The sequence below is a fragment of the Symphalangus syndactylus genome, chromosome 4 (assembly GCF_028878055.3).
Source record: "Symphalangus syndactylus isolate Jambi chromosome 4, NHGRI_mSymSyn1-v2.1_pri, whole genome shotgun sequence".
Taxonomy (NCBI): domain Eukaryota; kingdom Metazoa; phylum Chordata; class Mammalia; order Primates; family Hylobatidae; genus Symphalangus; species Symphalangus syndactylus.
Window position 1 is genome coordinate 124520098 of NC_072426.2, and position 25889 is coordinate 124545986.

General features: G+C 39.6%; 1 protein-coding gene across 8 annotated transcripts in view; it reads right to left on the reverse strand.

The window, feature by feature from the left end:
• SH3D19 (SH3 domain containing 19) overlaps positions 1-25889 on the reverse strand; it is a 206589-nt gene that overhangs the window by 92004 nt on the left and 88696 nt on the right. For 6 of the 8 annotated variants that reach the window (XM_063638264.1, XM_055276095.2, XM_055276093.2 and 3 more), the window contains exon 2: positions 13913-13952. Coding sequence is in view for 5 of the 8 variants with exons in the window: in XM_055276095.2 (XP_055132070.1) it covers positions 13913-13952 (40 nt within the window). In the remaining 3 variants the exon portion in view is untranslated. Of the gene's footprint in view, positions 1-13912; positions 13953-15632; positions 15725-25889 lie in introns of those variants that run through there. The other 2 variants (XM_055276098.2, XM_063638263.1) reach the window with 1 other exon arrangement.

The following is a 25889-nucleotide window of genomic DNA, read 5'->3' on the forward strand; positions in this document are numbered from 1 at the left end:
ATAGGCATGTATTATTTTACAGTAACAAAATTTAATTGTTTGTTGTTGGTTTTTTCTTCTGAAATTGGGTCTTGCTCTGTCACCCAGGCTGGAGTATAGATCATAGTTTACTGCAGCCTTGCGACCTCCCAGGCTTAACCCACCTCTCATCTCAGCCGTCAGCAGTTCAAGACCAGCCTGACTATCTCTACTACAAATATCTGACTATCTCTACTAAAAATATAAAATACCTGACTATCTTGTAAAAATACAAGATACCTATCTGTATTAAAAATATGAAATTAGCCAAGCGTGGTGGTGCATGCCTGTAATCCCAGCTACTCGGGAGGCTGAGGCAGAAGAATCACTTGAACCCAGGAGGCAGAAGTTGCAGTGAGCCAAGATCGTGCCATTGCACTCCAGCCTGGGCAACAAGAGCAAAACTCCATCTCAAAAAAACAAAACAAAAAGATAGTGAACTTAATGGATAAATGTTGTGTGTGTTCTGACTGTTCCACTGGCAGTTCCCCCATCTTTTCCCCTCTCCTTGGTTCTCCTTATTCCCTGAAACAATATTGAAATTAGGGCAATTCATAATCCTACAGTGGCCTCTAAGTGTTCAAGTGAAAGGAAGAATTGCACTTCCTTCATTTTAAGCTGAAAGCTAGAAATGGTTAAGTTTAGTAAGGAAGGCAGGTCGAAAGCTGAGATAGGCCAGAAGCTAGGCCTCCTGCACCACACATTTAGCAAACCTGTAATTAAAAAAAAAAAAAAAGGTTCTTGAAGGAAATTAAATATGCTATCCCAGGAACCACATGAATGATAAGAAAGTGAAACAGCCTTGTTGCTGATATGAAGAAAGTTTTATGGTCTGGACAGAAGATCAACCCAGCCACAACATTCCCTTAAGCCAAAACCTAATCTAAAGCAAGGTCCTAACTCTCTTCAATTCTATGAAGGCTGAGATAGGTGAGGAAACTGCACAAAAAAGTGGGAAGCTAGTAGAGGTTGGTTCACGCAATTTAAGGAAAGAAGCTGTCTTCATGACATAAAAGTGCAAAGTGAGATTGTAAGTACTGATGGAAAAGCTGCAGCAAGTTATCCAAGAGATCTAGCTAACATGATTGGTGAAGGTGGCTACACTAAACAGCAGATTTTCAGTGTAGATGAAGTAGCATTATATTGGAAGAAGATGCCATCTAGGACTTTCCTAGCTAGACAGAAAAGTCAATGCCTGGCTTCAAAACTTCAAAGGACAGGCTGACTCTTGCTAGAGGCTAATACAGCTGATGACTTTAAGTTGAAGCCAATGCTCATTTACCATTAAATAATTTTTTTATTTTTTAGTAACAAGGTCTCATTCTGTCATCTAGGCCAGAGTACAGTGCTGTGATCAAGGTTCATGGCAGCCTCAACCTTCTGGGCTCAAGCAATCCTCCTGCCTCAGCCTCCCTGGGACTACAGGCACATGCCAACACACCTGGTTAATTTTTATTTTTTGTAGAGACAGGGTCTTGCTATGTTGCCCAGGCTGGTCTCAAACTCCTGCCCTCAAGCAATCCTCCTGCCTTGGCTTCCTGAAGTACTGGGATTATACCTGTGAGGGGCACCTGGCCTCATTTACCATGTTGAAAGTCCTAGGGCCCTTAAGAATTATGATAAATCTATTCTGCCAGTGCCAGTGGAATAACAAAGCCTAGATGACAGCATATCTGTTTACACCATGGTTTACTAAATATTTTAAACCCACTCTTGAGACCTATTGCTCAGGAATGAAGATTCCTTTCAAAATATTATTGCTCATTGACAATGCACCTGGTTACCCAAGAGCTCTGATGCAGATGTATAGGGAGATTCATATTGTTTTCATGCCTGCTGACACAACATCCAATCTGCAACCCATGGATCAAGGAGTTATTTTGACTCTCAAGTCTTATTATTTAAGAAATACATTTTGTAAGGCCATAGTTGCCATAGATAGTAATTCCTCTGATGAATTGGGGCAAAGTAAATGGAAAACCTGGAAAGGATTCACCATTGTAGATGCCATTAAGAATATCTGTGATTCATGGAGGAGGCCAACGTAACAACATTAACAGGAGTTTGGAAGAAGTTGATTCCAACCCCCATAGATGACTTTGAGGGGTTCAAGACTCCCATGGAGGAAGTAACTGCAGATATAGTGGAAATAGCAAGAGAACTAGAATTAGAAGTGGACCCTAAAGATGTGACCAAATTGATATATCTGATTATAAAGCTTCAGTGGATGAGGAGTTCCTTCTTCTGGATGAACAAAGAAAGTGGAATTTATTCCTGGTGAAGAAGCTGTAAACATTGTTGAAACGACAACAAAGGATTTAGAATAAATTTAGTTGATAAAGCAGTGGTAGGATTTAACAGGATTGGCTCCAATTTTGGAAGAAGTTCTACCGTAGGTAAAATGGTATCAAACAGCATTGCATGCTGCAGAGAAATTGTTTGTGAAAGGAAGAGTCAATCGATGTGGCAAACTTCATGGCTGTCTTATTTTAAGATATTGGGACCAGGAGTGGTGGTTCATGCCTGTAATCCCAGGATTTTGGGAGGTAGAGGTGCGTAGATAACTTGAGCCCAGGAGTTCGAGACCAGCCTGGACAACATGGTAGAATCTGTCTCTACAAAAAAATACAAAAATTAACCAGGCACGGAGGCACCCACCTGTAGTCCCAGCTACTTGGGAGGCTGAGGTGGGAAAACTGCTTGAGCCTAGGAGGTCAAGGCTGCAGTAAGCCATGACTGCACCACAGCATTCCAGCCTGGGTGACAGATCAAGATCCTGTCTTGGGGCGGAGGGAGTGGGAAAGAGGAATTAATATGAATTTATTTATTTATTTATTTATTTATTTATTTATTTGACAGGGTCTTGTTCTGTTGCCCAGGTGTGTGGTGGTACAATCCTAGCTCACTGTAGCCTCAAACTCCTGGGCTCAGGGCTTAGCTAATCCTCCTGCCTCAGCCTCCTGAGTAGCTGGGACTACAGGTGCATGCCACCGTGCCTGGCTAATTTTTAAATTTTCTGTTGCCCAAGCTGGTCTCAAACTCCGGGCCTCAAGCAATCCTCCTGCCTTGGCCTCCCAAAGTGTTGGGAATACAGGCATGAGCCACCACAGCTGGCCTCACGGAAATATTGTGAAGACCATACTTCAGTTTATAAGGCCTCTTCTACCTAGAGTTTCTCTTCAGAATCTGTGACCAAGAGAAACTACTGGGCAATAGATAGTGATACACTTTAAGTCTGCCTGTCATTCCTTGATAGCATCCCTGAACTGCCTGCACAAGGCAGTGTGCCAAGGGAAAACATTATCTTGAGGAAACAGGTTTATAGTTGAGGGAATGTTTGTCTTGTAGACACAATGTTACTCTGAAGCCTTCAAACAATCGATACTTTCCTTCCATTCTTTTATTTTTTTAATTAACAAAGGATACTGATTCTCAATCCTCCTGTCCAAAGGAAGCAAGGTCACAAACAAGTCCTTCAGGATTCCTGCCTTAAATGTTGCTGCATTTAGAAGTGTTGCAAAAGAGCCAGCTTGCTCACTCTGCATTTCTGGAAAGATGGCCTACAACTAAAATGAGATTAGAAGTGGCAAAAACTTATCACGAGGGCAAAAATGAATGCTCTGATTTATTATGCAAAGGAGCTGCTAATCAACAAAGATACTTCTAACCTTGAAACTGAATTCTTGGGACCAGGCCTGATTTCCGGTTTCAGGAAAGGGTTTTACCTTTTTTTTTTTTTTTTTGATGGAGTCTTGCTCTGTTGCCCAGGCTGGAGTGCAGTGGCGCACTCTCGGCTCACTGCAACCTCCGCCTCCTGGGTTCAAGTGATTTTCCTGCCTCAAGCCTCCTGAGTAGCTAGCTGGGATTACAGGCGCATGCCACCATGCCCGGCTAATTTTTGTATTTTTAGTAGAGACAGGGTTTCACCATGCCGGTCAGGCTGGTCTCGAACTCCTGACCTCGTGATCTGCCCATCTCAGCCTCCCAAAGTCCTGGGATTACAGGCGCGAGCCACCGCGCCCAGCCAGGGTGTTACCTTTAAGGACAAGACTGAATTCCGATCAACAGCAGTTTACTTTTAATGAGATAGGAGGTGACTGAGCTAATGAATGACCGTTCAGTAATTCTGTCCTAAGATTTTTCCAGGAATTAGCTAGTACACTTCTGTGGCGTACAGTCCTAATCAACGCATTTGAAGAACGTGATGTATGCTGTGTTCAATAAGGGAAAATATTTCAATAAAAATTTAAAGTCCACTTTCCCAAGGATATTTATTAGTTGGAGTGAGACCATAACCTAAGGACAGACTGAGGGCCACAAAAATGTATACAAATTTCACTTGACTACAGGCTGTTCAACCAAGATTTTGTAGAACTGTATAAACAACTTCTTCTAAATTATACTGCAGAAAGGTAAATAACTAATATAAAATATGACCCAAGGGAAAGAGAGGAAAGAATTAGGATGAAAAAAATTTAAGGGCCAGGAGTTCCATGCGCCCTGGACTGCTGAGAAATGGGTGGCCAACATGCCCATCTTGAGAAAAAGTAATAAACACAGGACCAGCTGCTGTTCCAAAGTTAATTGCCTGCTGACAGTTTAATTTGAAACAACTTCAGAAAACTCCACACTAAGTACTACAGCAGTGGTAGACCAGCCAATAAAACTTTTCAATTACCAAACTGATAAACCATATAAATGCTTCATTTTCATTCCCATCACACTAGGGGGAAATGTTAAAGTTACATTTCTGAAAACCACAACAAAACAACACTCTGTGTGTGTGTGTGTGTGTGTGTGTGTGTATTCTCTGTAGGATGACAAAAAAATGTTAATAGTCCTTTCACATATTCCTTTGCAAAAGAATTTCCCGCCCACAAAACCTGTATACATTTAAATGTTTCACCTTGTTTATGGCATTACAGATGCTGCAGCAAAAGTAATGTTTCTCTTATAGCTTAGAAAACACAATGCCAGAAAGTAATTACACACAGCTATAGTTTATAGAGGTACAGGCATCAAAACATATGGTCAGGGAAATGCTACAGAATTACAGTATTAAACTAACCCCAGCAGAGCATGGTATTTTGATAGACATACTTAGAAAAGAGAACAGCTAAAACAAGTTAAATCTTTTGCTTTTGGCTAATCTATTTAAACCACAATGTGATGATGGTAAAGTGTCAAAATAAAATCCTCAACATCTCCATAAGATCAACAACAGGATACCAACGCAGAGAACCAAGACCCTTTTAAATTCGTAATGATACAGTGATTGCTATGAGTTTTAACATCACCAACTATTAACTCTGAGTGTACTAAACTATGTGCTACAAATATTCTGCATGTTGAGTTTCAGTCTCTCCCTGTGCTGGGTGACATTTCAGGCCACATTATGGGGAGGGAAGTTGTAATGGGCTCTAGAGAACTTGGAACAGTACCAAACACCAGGAAGCTATCTGAGATTTGGGAAGAAAACAGACATGTACGGCATATAAAATTTAAAAACTTAAAAGTAATTGTGAATGAAAACAAAAACTTAAAAAAAATCTATCTTGGAAGAACAATAAAGGTTTTCCTACACATCTATACACAAAGACATGAACATAAAGATGCTTATTGCAACATCATTTCTAACTGCAATGAACTGGAAACAACCTAAATGCTATCAATAAAGGACTGGTTAAATAAATTATAATAAGGTTACACTGGAAAATTTTATGCAGTAGTTAAAAAAATAATGAAGTGGAAACTGACATGGTAATACTTTCTAAATAAGTGAAAAAAGGCAAATTGACAGAAATATATATGTTTACAGATATACAAACACATACATATAAGCACACATACTACACATACACATATATATCCCCATTTGTTCTAAATATTATTTAAATATATGCTATATATATGCATAGAAAGCAGACTAGGATAGACACTGAACCACCACTCTTAAGTCACCTATGGGATAAAGGCAGATACCACATGTTTCTGTACTACTAAAAAATGTTTCCACGTGTTAGTCATAGAACTCTTAAGTGCCAAAAAAGAAAAATTTGCAGAGAAATACAAGATGCTTGTAAAAGGAGACGGGAGCAGGACTATAAGTAGAGGTAAAATCTGAACAGTGTTTAATCAATTTTTTCTGAACATTCTTGACTATTTCCTCAATTTTTCTCTTTAAAAAGAATTCACTCAATTTTATACTCATGTCCTATAAAAACATCTTTATCATTGCCACAGGATTCAAGAAGGTCTCCTGATGGCATTTAAAAAAATTATGAAAATATGCAGTTTTTTTTTTTTTTTTCTTTTTTAAGAGACAGGGTCTCACCCTGTCACGCAGGCTGGGATACAGTGGTGTGATCACAGTTCACCAAACTCCTGGGATCAAGCAATCCTCCCACTTTAGCCTCCCAAGCAGCTAGGACTACAGGCATGAGCCATCACGCCCAGCTAATTTCCAGGAGTTTAAAAAAGTGTAGATAATATTGCAAACCCTATCTCTTAGCTTAAGAAATAAAACAGTAAAGATACACTTGAAGCTCCCTGTGGATCCTTTCCTGGCCCATTCATTTGATAATCAATACCCTAATTTCACTATTTATGACTTCCGCCCATCTTTTTATACTTTTAGTACCTATACGTAGTCATAAAAATATACAACAAACAATGTATTGTTTGTGTTTTGCCGTGTGGTCCCTGTTGGTACAACTCTCCTGTTGTAATGTGAAAGCAGCCCGACATGATATGCAAATGGGCATGGCTGAGTTCCTGTAATATTTTAATTACAAAATGGTGGCAGGCCAGATTTGACCCATTTACTGACTTCTGCTGTATATAAGTGGCATTATACTGTATCTATCCTTCTACAGCTTGCTTTTGTCATCCAAAATTATGTTTCTGAGATTTATCCATGTTCTCACATACTACAAACTGACGGTTTCTGAACCGACAAAGATTCTGAAACTTTTCCTAGTCCCATCTGTGTACTTCCTCGTAAAATCCAGTTTTGGCAGTAAGTCGGTTTAGCAAGAATCCTCATCTTCAATATCAGATTACTCTTAACATCTGATCAGGTTCAATCTCCTACCATCCTCCTGGTGATGTCTGATCACCCTGGTCTGACTTCAGCAAGAATCCTATTAGGTCAGCTTAGCCATAATCCCCTTTATCCCCGATGTTTCCTCTCAGTAATTTTCTATCCACTGACCCCCACGCCCTGCTCTTTTACTATAAATTCCCACTTGCCCATGAGTTGAGCCCGACCTATCTCCCCGACTGCAAAATCCCATTGCAGTTGTCCTATACCTATCATGATAGTCCTGAATAAAATCCTCCTTACAGTTGTACCAAATTACATACTCCCATATGTACTTGGTATTTTCAGTCTTTGAGAGTTCTGTGCCAATTCAATGGAAGTGAAATAGTATCTCATTATCATGTTAGTGCACATCTTAATCCTAGCAAGGTGAAGAATCTTTTCATATATTAACTGGTTACTTAGGTTTCATCTTTTATGTGTTCCCTACCCATATTTACTTGTCTTTTTCTTCCGTATGCGTAGTTTTTCTTTATCCTGGATACTAACCTTTGTCGCCTATGTGCACTGCACAGTCATGACTTCCTTTTTCACATGCTTCCGATGTATTCATGTACATAAATCTTAAATATTCACATAGTCAGATTTATCAATCTTTTTCTTCATGGTTTGTATTTGTTGAACCTTAGGAACTCACTACCTCACAAAGATATTCTTATACATTTCTTTAAAATGTTTCCATTTTACTTCTTTCATTTCTTTAGATTTTTATCTCACGTCATAAATCAAATTCCGTGTAGATTAAAAATATGGATAATCAGTTACTCAAGCACCATCTGTTGACATACCCGCCTTCCCTCACTGATCCGTAATGCTGCCTCTATCATATCACATGACACAGAACTCTATGTATTCATCTATGTCTGTGGGCTCTTTAGTCTGCTTCAACAACCTATTTCTAGGTTTGCTGACAAAAGACTGTCTTAATTACTTAAAAGAGGTCCCCTCTCCTCTTTGATCTTCAAAATTGCCTTGGTTAGTCTTGCTCTTCCTTATACATCTAAGAATCACTTTGCTGAATTTCCATTTTCTAACTTCTATGATTTTTAATGAAATTTCATTTAATTTTATGAATGGATATCAAAGGGGATTATGACAGGTAACTATAAGAAGACTTTAGGGAGGCCAAGATTCAAATGACAATTTTTGAGAAATAGATTTAAGGTTCTTTGTTTTGCCACCTTCTTTTTTTGCTGCTGTAAAATATTTCCTTGTAGTAGATAAAACATTTGAGATGAATTAGCTGGTAGTTCAAACCCCTAAGTCATCAAGATTTATTATTTAGAGCTGGTGGGGTTGTAAAAAGAGCTCTTAGTTTTCTATTCGTGGCACTGACTGCCATAGGGCTTAACATTCTTTATTATCTTTAGCTCCTACTTCCCTCTAATTCGTTTCCCAAACTGCCACTCCAAGGTAATTTTTTCTAGATGTTATTAATAGCTATGTCTGGGAAAAGAAGTTATAAATTCAAATAAATTTTTAAACGGGTGTGTAGTAGAGCTCTCACTTGGAGTTTTAAAATGTACTTGAGTGTATCAAAGACTCTGAGGAGCATCATAGTAAAGAAATATGCCTAATTTTGTTTAACTCGCCATTTCATAAACTTTTCTGCATATTAACACTTATTTCTTGACATACTGATTAATAATCTACAGAAGAGAGTTCTGCGGGACATCAATTTGGGAAATAGTGTGTTTAAACTAATAAGGTTGAGACAAGAACAACTTAGATATTTCTCACATGTGTATCAATCAATCGGCAGCAAGCAAATCAACATCAAAACAAAATAATCAAAAACCACCCAGGATGCCTTTTGCTTGGGATCTTAGTGTTGGCCTACATATGATAAAACCTTTCCTTTAACTTGACAAGAATTATGTTTTCCTTCTTAGTTTAGCACTGAGGTGAAAGAACAGGCAGACGTCTCATCCCAGATTTATTCACCTCTTACTATGAAAGCTATAGGAGTGCTTGGCCTCTAAAAACACAAACAAGAGAAATGCATTTCTGTTATCCCTGCTGGGCTTGGAGCCCATCATTCTTGTTACCAAGTGGCCTGAGGAGAACCGAAAAACATACCAAAATTAAATGACTTTTTGTTTATATTTTCTTCTTTCTGCTCTGTTGATGCAGCAGGTATTAATCTGCTTGATGCACTGCTGACCTGGTGGGGTAGCCCTGCTCAGCTGAGGATGGCAGGAGAAGAACAGGTCACCGCCAATGTCAGCAGATACCCTGGACAGAAAACGATGTCCTTTCCTGAAAAAAACATTTCTCCTTTCTTATAGGGCATCACTCCTTGCTGTCGTAACACACATATCCAATAATAGTCGTGGGCGAGCTTTTAAGAGTCAGGTTCTTCCCGATTTGCAAGGTAAAAATACTGATATTTCCCTTTCTCTCCTCAAAATACCTTTGGCATTTATTTATTCAACAGTTATTTATTGTTTATTGTGGGCCAGGCAATCTACTAAGTGCCAGGGTTACCAAGACCAGTGGCACAATCCTAAAGAACTTGGCAGTATAAATAAGAGATTAAAAATACTGAGAATACTTTCTGAATACCCTCAAAAGTACCACAGCATTGCCTAAAATATAACTGTAAAGACTGGGAACTTCACTTTAGGGTCAATAGATTCTCAGAGATTGGGAGTGTAAGTCCACAACAATGGACCCTCCATCAACCTGGAGACTTTTTCTTATTTTCTATTGTATTCTGAGCCAGAACAGAGACTCACAAGAGATATTTATTGGCTATTAGTGAGCAAGGAGCTGGAGCCATCTAGAATAATGACTTAGTCATGCGTGAATCTTCTCTATTTTTATTTCCAGCACTAGCTTGTTTAGCTTTTCTTTGACAGTATTACTTCACAGAGTAGCCCATTACATTTTTGACCAGCTCTCTCAGGAAATTCTTCCTCATTTTGTGCAGAAATATATCCCCCTCCAAGTTCCACCCACAGAGGTGCATTCTGTCCTCCCTCTGGGACTCCCAGGAACACACACAACAGTTCTCTCCACTGTTTCTATTTTGAAATTTTCATGTCTACAAAAAAGCTGAAGAAACATTATAAGTAACACCTATATGCCTTTCATCTATTCACCAATTATTAACAGTTTCCAATATCTGCTTCTTTATTGCTCATCCTGGGTTTTTTCCCCCTGAATTGAGATTTAGTTGCAAACATAAAACTATATCACCCTTACATTAATACTTTGGCATATATCTCCTAAGAATCACATTCTCCTGCATAATAACATTTCTATTCTACACCTTAAAAAGTAATGTTTAATAAAATATTATTTAAAATAACATCCATGTTTAAATTATCCCCTCCCCAACCTTTTTTAAAGTTGGGATTTTTTTAGTCCTAGATTTTTTTTTTAATTCACATATTAGATTCGGTTGGTAGTATCTCTTTGGTCTCTCTCTCTCTCTTTTTTTTTTTTTTTTTTTGAGACGGAGTCTCACTCTGTTGCCCAGCCTGGAGCGCAGTGGAGTGATCTTGGCTCACTGCAACCTCTGCCTCCCGGGTTCAAGTAATTCTCCTGCCTTGGCCTCACAAGTAGCTGGGATTACAGGCGTACACCACCATGCCCAGCTAATTGTTAGTAGAGATGGAGTTGGCCATCATTTTGGCCAGTCTGGTCTCGAACTCCTGACTTAAAATGATTCACCTGCCTTGGCCTCCCAAAATGCTGGGATTACAGGTGTGAGCCAACGCGCCCGGGCTCTTTGGTCTCTTGTTGTCTGGAATATTCTCCCAGACTTTTTTTTTTTCCCCCTAGGACTACTACATAAGTGTACTACTTATCTCACTAGTGATAATATACATGTTGACTGCTTGATTTAGATGCTGACCACTAGGTCTCTCCATTGAAATGGTAAATTTTCCCCCTTTGCAACTAAAAACTGATCTATGGGGTGATATTTTAACAACTTTTCTCAACAACTTTTTTTTTTTTTTTTTTAACAGCAGCTGGTATCTTTCGATATTTCCCAACAACTTTTTACAGAAGTTTTAGCTGCCACTGATGATCTTTGCCTGCGTCAACTATTACTTTGAGAATTACAAAACGATGACTTTCTAAGTTCTGTCATTTCTCCTACATGGGATCCATTATCATCATTTTTTTTGGATACTCAAATTACCCCAAAATTTGGCCAGTGAAAATCCCTTGATGCTACCATCTGTCTTTTCAACATGACCCCATTAGTTGAGCACTTCCTAGCTTTCTATCACAACTAGATGTCCAGGATCATCTTTCATTTATCCTTAGCCCAGACCCAGAATCCGCCATTCCTCCAGTGACCAGGGATCCTCTCAGTAGGGAACAGCATTATTTAGGAAGAATTCTGCTAGTTTCCTCCACATATCAGCCTCTGGGTGTTTGAAGCCAGTTAGCATTTACATCCCATGCACTTCCCCAAACTTTCACGTCTGGGCTAAGTTCTCCCGATTCCTTACACCAGTCTTCCTATGCTTTAGTTCTGACTTTTATCTTACTCTTCTTTTTCATCTTCCCTGTCCCAACTCAGGGAGTTGGCCCCCAACCTGACTATGCATCAGAATCACTGGGGGACTTATTTAATATACAAATTTTGAGGATTCATTTGAGACTTATTAAATAGAATCTCTGGGGTTGGGCATGGGATTCTGTTTTGTTTTGTTTTTTAAGATCCCCATGTGGTATCTATATAGCCACTCCACTGCATACTTCAATTTTCCAAGGTCTTGTGGACTCCAAATTGAACAGAATATCAAAAGTATGATCTAGGCCGGGCACGGTGGCTCATGCCTGTAATCCCAGCACTTTGGGAGGCCGAGGCAGGTGGATCACGAGGTCAGGAGATCGAGACCACTCTGGCTAACACGGTGAAACCCCGTCTCTACTAAAAACAAAAAATTAGCTGGGCGTGGTGGCGGGCACCTGTAGTCCCAGCTACTCTGGAGGCTGAGGCAGGAGAATGGCGTGAACCCGGGAGGCGGAGCTTGCAGTGAGCCGAGATTGCGCCACTGCACTCCAGCCTGGGGGACAGAGCGAGACTCCGTCTCAAAGAAAAAAAAAAAGTATGATCTAGAGCTACCACTTTTAGACTGAACATTAAACTTCTTTCAGTGTAATCAAATCGGTGCAGACTTTTTTTGGGGGAAGGTAGATGTAATGACATAAGATTTTTGATTCATGGTAAATTTATGAAGAACTAAATCCTTCAGACTTTTTCAAAAATATTGCTAAGTCACATCTCCCTTATCTTTTTATGTTCCACTGGTGTTTCATTCTAAGGGTTTGCATTTGTGCCTATTAAAATTCATATTGCTCAGTTCAGTCCAATCTTCAGAATGTCAAAGGTCTTGGGGATCCTGGTTTTACCATCCTATTTTTTATCCTTCCAACTTTATGTCACTCACAGTTAAGCATGCTGTCAAAGTCCTTTCTCTTACATTGCCTTATTTTTATTTTTAACAGAAATGAGACAGTGTTTTGCTATGTTGCCTAGGCTAGTCTTGAACTCCTGGGCTCAGGTGATCCTCCTGCCTCAGCCTCCCAAGTAGCTGTGATTACAGGTGTAAACCACCATGCCTGGCTGCTATTTTTCTTTAAGTATCTAAAATAAAAGAATCTTACGAACTGTTTAATGATTATGGTGGTAGATACATAACTGTACATGCCTATCAAAACTAGTAAGATTATACACAAAAAGAATAAATTTTAACATATGTAAATTGTACCTGGAAAAAAAAATCAGTCAATATTCTAAATACCCAGCTATGTTCTTCTCTCAGATTAGGTCTCACTAACTTATTTTGATTGACAATTTCTGCAAAACGCATTGCTATTCTAAGTAATGAAGTTTTTATAGATTTTATATTTTTATTGATTGAGGTCAATGCACTCTAGGGTTTGATCTCTTGAAAAAGCACCAGGATTTGGCTTACCAGAGCAGTCAACCCAATGAGTACATTATTTTAACAATTCCCACAAAATAAAATATTAAAAAAGGTGGTAGAATGTGGAATAAAAACAAATTAATATTAGAAAAATTATCATCTTTCATAGTACTGGGTTAAAAATATTAAATATAGCCTGTCAGTCCTGCCTATGAGAAGTCAGACAATTTTTCACCTATAAGTTTGACAAGGATTTTTTAATGTACTCTTCAGTGTTGGAGAATTCTAGTGAAATACACTCAGTGTGGTTGAGAGCTTAAGTGATACAACCTTCCCGGCCACTTGAAATACCTAACAAAAACATAAAATAATCCATTTGAATATATACATACATATATAATCTAAAAGTGTAGAAAGAAATGTACCAAAATTTTAGCAATAGCCAGCCATCTCTGGCTGATGGAAGGCAGTCTGGGTTTTGCTTTGTTCTGCTTTTTTCATGCTTTGTATTTTTAAAGTATCTTTTAAATTTCTACAGTGAGCCTATATTAGTTTTATGATTAGGAAAACAGCAGTACACACTTATAAAAATACTGGTTAAAGGGAGGGGAGGAAAATAAGTCACAAAAACAAATAAATGAGAGTAAAATAATTTTTATGAAAATATATCTGTCACTGATAGGAATTTCTAAAATAAAACATGTTTTCCAGGTAGTCGATAGTTTTATATGAAATTTTAATTCAGAGAATGAATAAGATTTCCCTTATGAAGCTTCTCTGAATGCCACAGAAGATTCCAATAGACAGTAACTCTAAAGAGGACACTTACATTGCCTCCAAACAATATTTTTCAAATAAGAAGCTTTATACAGAACTATTAGATACTATAAATTCATACCTTGAAGAACGATGTTCTGGTTTATTTCGTTCGTTGCGATCTGTAGAGAAAGAAGACGGTTACGTGTCAAAATGTTCTTTAAAAGCTCTGGAAAGAAGTTTTTAAATACCAGCTGCCATACCATTAGATTTCACAAAGGACTGTTCAAAGGTAGTTGTGTCTTCCTAAGTATAAGGCTCTTCATCACCGTTCGCCTGACAGAGGCAGAAAAGACACAACGAAGGACAGGCATAAAAGCTTATGGTTTGTTAAAATCATCTACTTGGAAAATGTATCATCACATGTATTACTTCATTTTATAAAATCTTTCCTGTGCTAAATACTTTGCTAACACTAGAAGAGATTTAGCTAAGGAAAGAAAGCAAGGAAACTACAAATCCACAGATTACTCAGCTCAAAAAAATCATTCCATGAATCATGGCTGGCAGAAGCTTCTAACAGAATGGGGAGGGGGAAAAATGAGCAGTCAGCTACAACATCTGCAAATACTAAGACCAATACAGCTTCACCCTTAACTATCTACCACCCAGAACATTTCAGAAGTTGGATTTCAATGTTTCTCCAGTAATTAGATATAATGTGCTCTCCATATAAAATTTTTGATCATCACAACTGGGAAGAAGGGAACTCTCATGGGTAGAAAGCAGGAATGTTGCTAAAGATCCACAATGCATAGAGCGGTCCCTTTCACCAAAAGAATTATCTCATCCAAAATGTCAGTAGTGCAGAGGTCGAGAAACCCTGCTATAGGGTAAGAAATAAGAGCATAGATGCTTGAACTTTTCAAAAGTGACTCTCTAGACTGCTGTAAAATGCTATTAATCAACCTTGAGACTATCATATACAAGAGAAACAACCATAAAACCTGCAGGTTGTCTTTTTTGAACCTGAGTAACAATTTTTCCTCCACTATATGCTTAAGAATTAAAAATAAATGAAGTAAATGGCTGCAGTGTTATGCAAAAATGAACAATATGAAGCAATATACAAACCACAATATATCCTAAGCAATGACTTTAAGAAAAAATCCTATGGAAGATTATCAAAATACAGTTTTCTATAGTATCTTCTGAATTAATGCTAACAAGATAGAATTTAACGGCAACGTAAAGATTAAGACAGGAATGCGTTTAGTTTTTCCTTAATTTTATTTCTGGTGGAATAGAATAAGAGGATTATGAAACATACTCTAAAACTTCTAGAAAGAAATATGGAAGAAAAGGAATAGGATTTATACAGTTAAACATATGTAACAATTCTTTCTGAATGAGTTAATAATAAAAAAAGAAATGTTTTTCAAAGCCAAAGAGTTAGTACTCATGAAAACACTGTTCTCTGAAAGACTAATAAGTAAAAAGATTCACAATAAAGCATGTCTGCTTAGATATAATGATTTCCAAACACATAGTGTTAGCACATTTCTGGTTCCAATTTTTCTACACTGTGACTTAGTATTACTGCAGCTTTTAAAACTTTTCTGTTTTAATTTAACTTGGTTTTACCCCTCCCGTAAATGAAAATATCATGTTTTTCATTTGATGAGTATTAAGATTTTAAAGTCATAGTAACGCAGGGCACATTTAAATCATTTCTCTCAATCACTCTTCTCCAGTTTTTAGCCTGCTAGCTTCGCTACAAAAATGAAGTATAATGTCTCAAAGTAAAGCCAGAAACTGAATACAGATTAGCTATCCTCATATAACAAAGCAACAACTCTTACCTGTGGCTAAAGTCGACCTAAAACTCTGTGCAGAACATCATTTGCTGTGGCTGTGATCCTAGTTTCATAGTTTACTTAGGCATGTAATAGCAAATTTCCCCACTAATCTTCCTAGTGGTGCAACACACAAGAGGAAGGGAGAAACAGAGTCACGATGCATGTAAACAAGACTCAGTATCCAAGGGCTTCCCTCCAGGGCCTGTTCTGATTGGCAGATGTGCTATGACCAGTCTGCACAGCTGGAATGTGGCCACTCAGGAAGCAAATGGCTCACAGCTCTCCTTCATTCTTGGTTAAAACAGGAAATTCTACCGTCATTTTTATACTTTCTGCTCTAAGAAAATATGAATATCTTCTCATAGCACTTCTCTATTAAACCAGTAATTAAAATTCAACAAAAGACTTGATTATCTGATGGGGGAAATTTTAAAATTTCCAAATTCACTATTAGTGTTATCTGTATTACATTGCTGTGTAAATATAGATACACAGTACTTATAAAATGTTACTCCTAAGAGCTCACATAGTTGATAATTTGAGGGTAAGGGTAAATTATCCATTACTCACAATATTTCTCATCCCTCACCTCTTGACAATGAAAAGCAAATTGAAACATATGTTCTTGGCTTGATCTTCTCCTTCAAATATTTTGATTTCACATTTTGCCATAGAGCCATCTTTTAGCTTAAATACATATAAATAATGGGGTGTGTGTTGCGTATCTGTGTGTCTTATATACTTACACTTTTTCATATACTTACATTTTAAACAAAATAATTTTCATGATAGTCAAGATTATTGTGCAATTGTCAAGAAATATATTAGTAGAAATAAATTTTTTGGCAAAATAATAAGTGGTTATTATTTTGTTCCAAAAGCCAAGACTGAACAAAACAAATCACTGAGGGTGGATTCAGAATCTGATTTCTTGCCAACAATAACAAAACATTTGGATGAAATCCCCTTAAGAATGAGAACAGATCTATAGCAAACATGGAAATTTAATCTTGGCTATATATAGTGGTTTAAGTGTATGGATTTTATTTCAAATGAAATGCTCTTCAGCACATTCTCCGAATTTTTTCTTTTTTCTTTCTTTTTTTTTTTTTTGAGACAAGGTTTCGCTCTGTACTCCAGGCTGGAGTGCAGTGGTGCAATCACAGCTCACTGCAGCCTTGAGCTCCTGAGCTCAAGTGATCTTCCCATCTCAGCCTCCCAAGTAGTGGAAGTAGTTAGGATTACAGGCACATGCCACCACGCCTAGCTAATTAATTTTTTTTTTTTTTTTTTGTAGAGACAGGGTCTCCCTATTTTGTCCAGGCTGGTCTCAAACTTCGGGACTCAAGCGATCCTCCTGCCTTGGCCTCCCAAAGTGTTGGGATTGCAGGCATGAGCCACTGTGCTCAGCCTTCCAATTTTTTAGAGTTTCTAATTTTCAGATTAATTGGGGGAGAATATTTCTAAAGGTTTTCTGAACTTCTGCATATTTAGAAATCACATGAATAACTTTCTAGCCCAAAGTCTCACCATTTCTATGAAGAAAAGTTATTAAAATAAAATGCCTTAACTCTAAAATTTGCCAAATGCTACACATTTGCTGTGGATGATATACTTATTCCAGGGTCCCGCTCAGCAGAGCATGATGGTTTAGGTCACTCAAAGACCAGCAGTATATACTCAGTGTGAGGGTAACCATGGCTGGGTAACCATGTAATGGTTTTGTAGATATGTATCACATACACACACACACACACACCCCTCTTGCATTCCTTGTCCCTCTCATCCATGCCTCATAGTTAATAAAGCTAACTGAGGAATAGAAAAGTATTCTGTAAGTAGAATAAAGACAGAAAACAAGGCAGAGGCTGGGCGCAGTGGTTCACACCTGTAATCCCAGCACTTTGGGAGGCTGAGGTGGGTGGATCACCTGAAGTCAGGAGTTCGGGACCAGCCTGGCCAACATGGCAAAACCCCATCTCTACCAAAAAATACAAAAAAAAATTAGCTGGGAATGGTGGTGCATGCCTGTAATCCCAGCTACTCAGGAGGCTGAGGTGGGAGGATCACTTGAGCCCGGGAGACGAAGGTTGCAGTGAGCCAAAATCATGCCACTGCATTCCAGCCTGGGTGACGGAGTGAAACTCTGTCTCAAAAACAAAAACAAAAACAAAAAACAAGGCAGAGCTGGCACAAAGACTGTTGGTTGTGTGTGTATAAATGCTGTGGGGGAGATGTGAGGGATGCAATGGGGGAACCCATGGTATGTCAAGGGGACTGAAGAACAGTTAGGAGAGTGGTAGGATGCTATCATGGGTCAAGGACTCTGTGTAAGAACTCCAGATTATCCAAATTTTCCTTTCATGTCAACTTGGTTCTATGTAATCTAGACACATGATTCCAATGTTTATGTATTTAGGTGTTATGCCACTTATGTAGAAATGGGCCCCTGTTCTGGCACGGACAGTTTTTGGGTATGGCTACGCAGATCCTACTGATGTGGAACCATTCAGGGTGATTCTGACTCTAATAATACTTTGAAATGGAGATGACAAACATGCAAATGCCATCTTTGCTTTGATTAAAACTAAGAAGAATAGCCAACTTGGAACTTATTAGAATCTGTTGTAAGACATTCAGGCTTTGATGATTTAGCTTTGATCACTTAACTGGAGAGAAAAATCAAACCCCATTGGGTAGGGACTTACTTTACTAATTCAAGTTGGAAATGAAAGACCTGAAATCATTCTTTGAAATTAGGGGAAAGGCTCAGTCTACATGAATGAATATACACAGATATACTCACAATGGAGTAAGAAGTAGTTTAAAGTGAGTCTTTTTTTTTTTTTATAATTGAGACAGAGTCTCACTCTGTCATCCAGGCTGGAGTGCAATCTCGGCTCACTGCAACCTCTGCCTCCCAGGTTCAAGTGATTCTTCTGCCTCAGCTGGGACTACAGGTGCATGCCACCATGCCCAGCTAATTTTTGTATTTTTAGTAGAGATGGGGTTTCACCATATTGGCCAGGCTGGTCTTGAACTCCTGACCTCATGATCCAGCCACCTCAGCCTCCCAAAGTGCTGGGATTATAGGTGTGAGCCACTGTGCCCGGCCAAAGTGTCTATCTTATATCTCATCTTGGCATACCAAAATCTCTTTAGCAGGAGCATTACCAATGAAGTGACTCTGTAGCATACTCCCAAGCATTACTGTTAAGTTCCAGCTTGGGAGTATATACAGTATATATCATTTTAAAAATATGGATGAACCCTACATAAACCCTTTGTGCCATTCAGAATTAGCTAAAGGTTCCTTGGGGCTGAAAACGAATTATTTGCAGCAGCAATGTCATTACATCTTTACTTATGACAGGCAGAATAAATAAAACAATGAACTCATCCATTATAAGACATAAGATACCCAGTGTTCATACATCTTACTTTGGTGATTCTTGAAAAGATTGCATAATTGATTCCAAACAAATAGACCATGGATGGGATTTTACTTATCAGATATCAGAATTTCAAATATTTTTCTAAAAACTTTAAACGGTTCTTGTATTTAGAGAGAGAAAACTGCAAATATATATTTCAAGTATATACTTCAAGCATATATATACATACACTTGAAAAGAAGGCAGTGCTCATTCTACAAAGTTACTGACATCAACTAATATGAATCCACCTCTGCTTTCTATTTGACAGCCTTGTTTAGGTGTGTCTCCAAACTGATTTTTATTTACATCTGAGATTCCCACAGTGATGGTCTACTGTTCTTTTCAATGATACCTTTTCAATAAATATATATTTGTTGTTGCTGAAATAACACATTAAGTCAGAAAATTCCTACTCTCTTGGTTAAAAAACCCAAGAAATTAAAGAGGGTCTCTGTCAGTTACCACTGCAAGGGAGAAATAAGACATATTACAGAGAAGTTTACATGGCTGCTGCTGCCCATGCTTCCATGGGTAAGTGGGAAAGTCTGGTCTACAGCATTATGAATACTGACACCGTTCATTAATTAAACTGCCTAAATTCATTAAAATTCATTAAAATGCAGTACTCTAATTACCCAGGAAGGGAAGAACTGGAGATGGAAAGAAGTTTTTTCAAACAAGAATTTATGTCTTGGCTGGCTGGGGTGGCTCATGCCTGTAATCCCAGCACTTTGGGAGGCTGAGGCGGGCGGATCACTTGAGGTCAGAAGTTCAAGACCAGACTGGCCAACATGGCGAAACCCTGTCTCTAGTAAAACTACAAAAATTAGCTGGACATGGTGGCACACACCTGTAATCCCAGCTGCTCAGGAGGCTGAGGCAGGAGAATCACTTGAACCCGGGAGGCGGAGGTTGCAGTGAGTTGAGGTCACGCCACTGCACTCCAGCCTGAGGGATGGAGCAAGACTCTCTCAAAAAAGAATTTATGTTTCAACAAAGAAGCAGACTACCTCTGGAATGTCTTCTCCTTCCCATCCCCACTGTTTTTACTCTCATTTTAGGTTCTTATCAGCAATTGTCTGGACTCTTAATGTCCTGACTGGATTTTCTGGCCCCAGTTTCTTCCCCTCTAACCCAATCATATTGCTGCCCAAATAAATCTAGGCCTCAGAAAAATTATAAATCACTTAGATCTTGAGAGGATTAAATGAGATAATGCCAGTGACATTCTTAGCACCCTGTCTGTACACTTAAGCACACCACAAATGTCAGCTGCCATCATGTTGTTAAAAGGCCAGCTATTAACTAGTTGTAGCAAATGATACTGCATCATAGTGACTGTACAAGTTAGTTAACCTCCTTGAGCCTCAGTTTTCTCATCTACAAAACAGGGGAAAATACTATCCTTATGGAGCTTTTATGAGGATAAATGAATTAAAGGGTATGAAAGGTTTAGTTCAATATCTAGACCATCAATTCTATGACTCTAATTCTTTGACTACCACTCTTAATATCTTTAATGCATGGCTCAAGAACCACATTCTCCATGAAGCTGTCCGATTCCTCTCTCTCTTCAGCATCCTTGTATTCATTTCTTACTGCTGCTGTACCAAATTACCACAAACTTAGCAGCTTAAGACAACAAAAACGTATTATCTTAAAGTTCTAGAGGCCAGAAGTCAAAATGAGTATCACTAGACCCATTAATGCGGGGGTCCCCAACCCCTCTGCCATGGACCAGTACCAGTCCATGGCCTGTTAGGAACTGGGCCACAGGGCAGGAAGCAAGCAAGAATTACTGCCTGAGCTCCGCCTACTGTCAGATAAGCATCCACATTAGATCCTCATAGGAGCTTGAACCCTATTGTGAACTGCACATGGGAGGGATCTAGGCTTTGTGTTCCTTATAAGTATCTAATGTCTGATGATCTGTCACTGTCTCCCATCACCCCCAGATGGGACCATCTAGTTGCAGGAAAACCAGCTCAGGGCTCCCACTGATTCTACATTATGGTGAGTTGTATAATTATTTCATTATATATTATAATGTGATAATAATATAAAGTACACAATAAATGTAATATGTTTGAATGATCCTGAAACCAGCTCCCTGCACCTGGTCCATGGAAAAATTGTCTTCCATGAGACCAGCCCCTGGTGCCAAAAAGGTTGGAGACTGCTGCATTAAGGTGTTTGCCAGGCTACATTCCCTTTGGATGCTCTAGGAGAGAATCCATTTCCTTGCCTTTCGCAGCTTCCTGAGGTCACTTGCATTGCTTGGCCTGTTGTCCTTTCCTCCAACAGTGTAGCATTTAAAAATCTCTTTCTGACTGGTTTCCTCATCTACCTCCCTCTTCTACTTTAAAGGACTCTTAAAATGACACTGGGTACACCAGGATAATCCAGAATAATCTCCGTATGTCAAGTTGATTCACAACCTTAATACTCCTTTGCCATGGAGATGTGACATATTTGCAGGTTCCAGGGATTATGATGTGGACATCTTTGTGCGGAGAGGGATAGCATCATTCTGCCTAACGCACCCTATCTGAACTCTCAGACTATCCGTCTATAGCACTCACTTCACACTATGCATGATAGGGTGCACTGCTGTTTAAGGTTTTGAGCATGTGTCTGTCCCCTTTATCTAAACAGTGTCTGATGTAGGCAGGGTCTCTGTGTTAGACTCTGCTTCAGTCAGTACTCTGTAAATGTTTGTTCATAATAGTACTATCCAATGCCCTCCCATTTTCTTTTTTGCCCTGCATCCTTTATGCTGTAGTTGGTTCATGGATATATCTAATATTGCTGCAAAATGATGTGTCTTAAGAATTCCCATACAGTTTTTTGACTTTTTATAAATACAATAGTGATTTTGGTGTCAACTTTCTCCTAAAACAATTCACATTTGGTCTACTCTTCTGCTCAACATAGTCCCCTCCAAAACAAAAAACACACAGGAAAATACTATAGCACATTTGAACTGGAAGAGAAACCAGCTATTTGGTGACAGGCTGCTAATTCTTTTTAACAGTTCTTCTTCGAAATGGCTCAAATGAATCATTCTGATTGTTGAATTCAACTGACTATTGAATCAGGCTTTTAATGATTTGGGGTTCTTACGTTAGTTATTTCAGATATGAAAAATCAAAGCCACCATCTGTATTGCCCCTTTTCACCACAGGGTGAATTTGGTAGAGACTTTAGGAAAATGAACATTTAATCAGTGTCACTTGGGTCCTGGGAAGTAAGGCAGGGAGGTGGCTTAGAGACAGGGGGTCATTAACTCTTCCTGCTGCTCCCTCCTTAAGCTCCCTAATGATTCTCTTGCCTTAATAGTTACTTTCATACCTCTTTTTGTTATAAAATATTTTTCAGCAAGCAAAATTTGTGATTTAAGGAGGTATAAAAAGACCTTTTAGTTCCCTGACTATCAAATTCAAAACATTAGGCCATTCCTAAGGGTTTTTCTTTCTTTTTTTGGTTTTTGTTTTCTTTCCAAGTTTGCAGGTTTTTTTTGTTTTTTGTTTTTTGTTTTGAGACAGGGGCTCACTCTGTCACTTAGGCTGGAGTGCAGTGGTGCAATCTTGGCTCACTGCAGCCTCGACTTCCTGGGCTCAGGAGATCCCACCTAAGCCTCCCCAGTAGCTGGGACTACAGGTGTGTGCCACCACACCCAGGTAATTAAAAAAAACTTTTTTTCTTGTAGACATGGAATCTCACTTTGTTGCCCAGGCTGGTCTCAAACTCCTGGGCTCAAGTGATCCTCCTACCTCAGCCTCCCAAACTGCTGGAATTACAGGCATGAGCCATCACACCCGGCCTCCAACTTTTATTTTAGGTTCAGGGGTACATGCGCAGGTTTGTTACATGTTTCAAAGGGGTTTGGTGTACAGATTACTTTGTCACCCAGGTAATAAGCACAGCACCCAACAGGTCATTTTTCAATCCTTCCCCTCCTCCCGCCCTCCACCCTCCAGTAGGACCTAGTGTCCATTGTTCCTTCTCTGTGTCCACGTGTACTCAATGTTTAACTCTCAGCTTTAAGTGAGAACATGTGGTATTTGGTTTTCTGTGGGTTTTTAATAAGGGTCATAAATTTTACCTGGAATAAGATATGCTATAAGTAAGGCAATCTGAGAAAGTGACCTAATAACAGATTGCTTTCAGTGTTTCCCAAATTACAATAACCTCTCAAAATCCTGCAATTAAAAAAAGTTATTTAACTTTGTTTAACACATTCCCCTAACTAATCTGAGGATAAAACATTTCTTACAGGCCGGGTGCGGTTGCTTGCACCTGTAATCCCAGCACTTTGGGAGGCCAAGGGAGGTGAATCACATGAGGCCAGGAGTTCAAGACCCAGCCTGGCCAACATGGTGAAACCCCGCCTGTACTAAAAATACAAAAATTAGCTGGGTGTGGTGGTGCACATCTGTAATCCCAGCTACCTGGGAGGCTGAGGCATGAGAATTGCTTGACCCTGGGAGGTGGAGGTTGCAGTGAGCCGAGATTGCACCACTGCACTCCAGCCTGTGTGAAAGAGCAAGACTCTGTCTCAAAAAAAAAAAAAAAAAAAAAAAATTTCTTACAAAATCAATTTGGATCAGACTTGGTATCTGGTACCTAAGCATAGACAATGTTGTCTCATTATCACCATCCACTCTCCCAGGAAACCAAAGTCCCTCATACAGAGCTTAGTCTTAGTCATCTCCGTGTCCAGCACCAGGCCTGACCCATAGCTACCATTTCTCAAATGAATTGAACTCCAACTGCTATAGGGCCAGGCACAGGCTCCAAGTGCCAAACGGAGTGGGAAGCAATGATAAATCAGTCTCCCCTCCAATCCAATCAGGTTGAGAGATGACAACGTGCTAGCAGCCCTCGCTCGCTCTGGGTGCCTCCTCCACCTCCGCATCTGCTCTGGCCACGCTGGAGGAGCCCTCCAGCCCGCCACTGTGCTGTGGGGGCCCCTCTCTGGGGCTGGCCGAGGCCAGAGCCAGCTCCCTCTGTTTGCGGAGCGGTGTGGAGAGAGAGGCGTGGGTGGGAGCCGGGTCTGTGCACGGGCTCGTGGGCCGGTGGGCTCCGGGTGGGCGCGGGCTCAGCGGTCCTGCACTTGGCGCAGCCGGCTGGTGCCTGCTGGGCTTGATCAGGGGATGAGCTCCCTCTGGGCTGCCAGAGTGCCCGGGCTAGGTGCTGCAAAGTCCCATGGCGAGGGCCATTGAGAGGTGAAGCCAGCTGGGCTTCTGGGTCGAGTGGGGACTTGGAAAACTTTTCTGTCTAGCTAAAGGATTGTAAATGCACAATCAGCACTCTGTGTCTAGCTAAAGGATTATAAACGCACCAATCAGCACTCTGTGTCTAGCTAAAGGTTTGTAAATGCACCAATCAGCGCTCTGTATCTAACTAATCTGGTGGGGACTTGGAGAACTTTTGTGTCTAGCTAAAGGATTGTAAATGCACCAATCAGCACTCTGCGTCTAGCTAAAGGATTATAAATGCACCAATCAGCACTCTGTGTCTAGCTAAAGGTTTGTAAATGCACCAATCAGCGCTCTGTGTCTAGCTAATCTGGTGGGGACTTGGAGAACTTTTGTGTCTAGCTAAAGGATTGTAAATGCACCAATCAGCACTCTGTGTCTAGCTAAAGGTTTTGTAAATGCACCAATCAGTGCTCTGTGTCTAGCTAATCAGGTAGGGACTTGGAGAACTTTTGTGTCTACCTAAAGGATTGTAACTGCACCAATCAGCAGTCTGTGTCTAGCTAAAGGTTTGTAAATGCACTAATCAACACTCTGTCAAAATGGACCAATCAGCTCTCTGTAAAATGGACTAATCAGCTCTCTGTAAAATGGACCAATCAGCTCTCTGTAAAATGGACCAATCAGCAGGATGTGGGTGGGGCCAGATAAGGGAATAAAAGCAGGCCACCCAAGCCAGCAGCGGCAACCCACTCGGGTCCCCTTCCACGCTGTGGAAGCTTTGTTCTTTCACTTTTCACAATAAATCTTGCTGCTGCTCACTCTTTGGGTCTGCGTTGCCTTTATGAGTTGTAACATGCACTGCGAAGGTCTGCAGCTTCACTCCTGAAGCCAGCAAGACCACGAACCCACGGGAAGGAACGAACAACTCTGGATGTGCCGCCTTTAAGAGCTGTAACACTCACCGCGAGGGTCCGTGGCTTCATTCTTGAAGTCAGCAAGACCAAGAACCCGCCAATTCTGGACACAAGGTCACAAACCTTTTAAGATCTTTTCAGATTGTATTAATTATATCTTTTATTTAATTCTATCACATATATTTTTGATTTTGCATTGCTTAGGTTAATTTGTACATCTGAGAATAACAGGTTACACAAAGAAGGTCAGCACCAATTGCTTACCATCTCTAGGTATCTACTACTGGGGTGTGCCTGCAGTGGGAAATCAATAAATATTTCAGTATGATAATCTAGGTAGATGTTAAAAGCAGGAACTCTAGGTCAGACAGGCCTTGTTTTGAGTTCTTGCTTCACTACTTATTACCTGAAGGACCACAACAAACTGACATCTCTAAGCTTCAGTGTCCACATCTATAAAAGGGGGAATAATAGTAATACTCATCTCATCAAACTGAATGAGGATTAAATGAATAAAGGTACATAAAGGGTAGTATATTTGCTATGAATTAGTGCTCAATAAACATCTACTGTTATGATAATAGTATCAGGAATACAGAATATTTAGCAAGTTCATAATATTGTGGGCAGAATTACCTAAAGGGTAATTATCCTTTGTCTAATAGGGATTTCTTAATCTGTAGGATTTTTCTTTTTTATTACTGG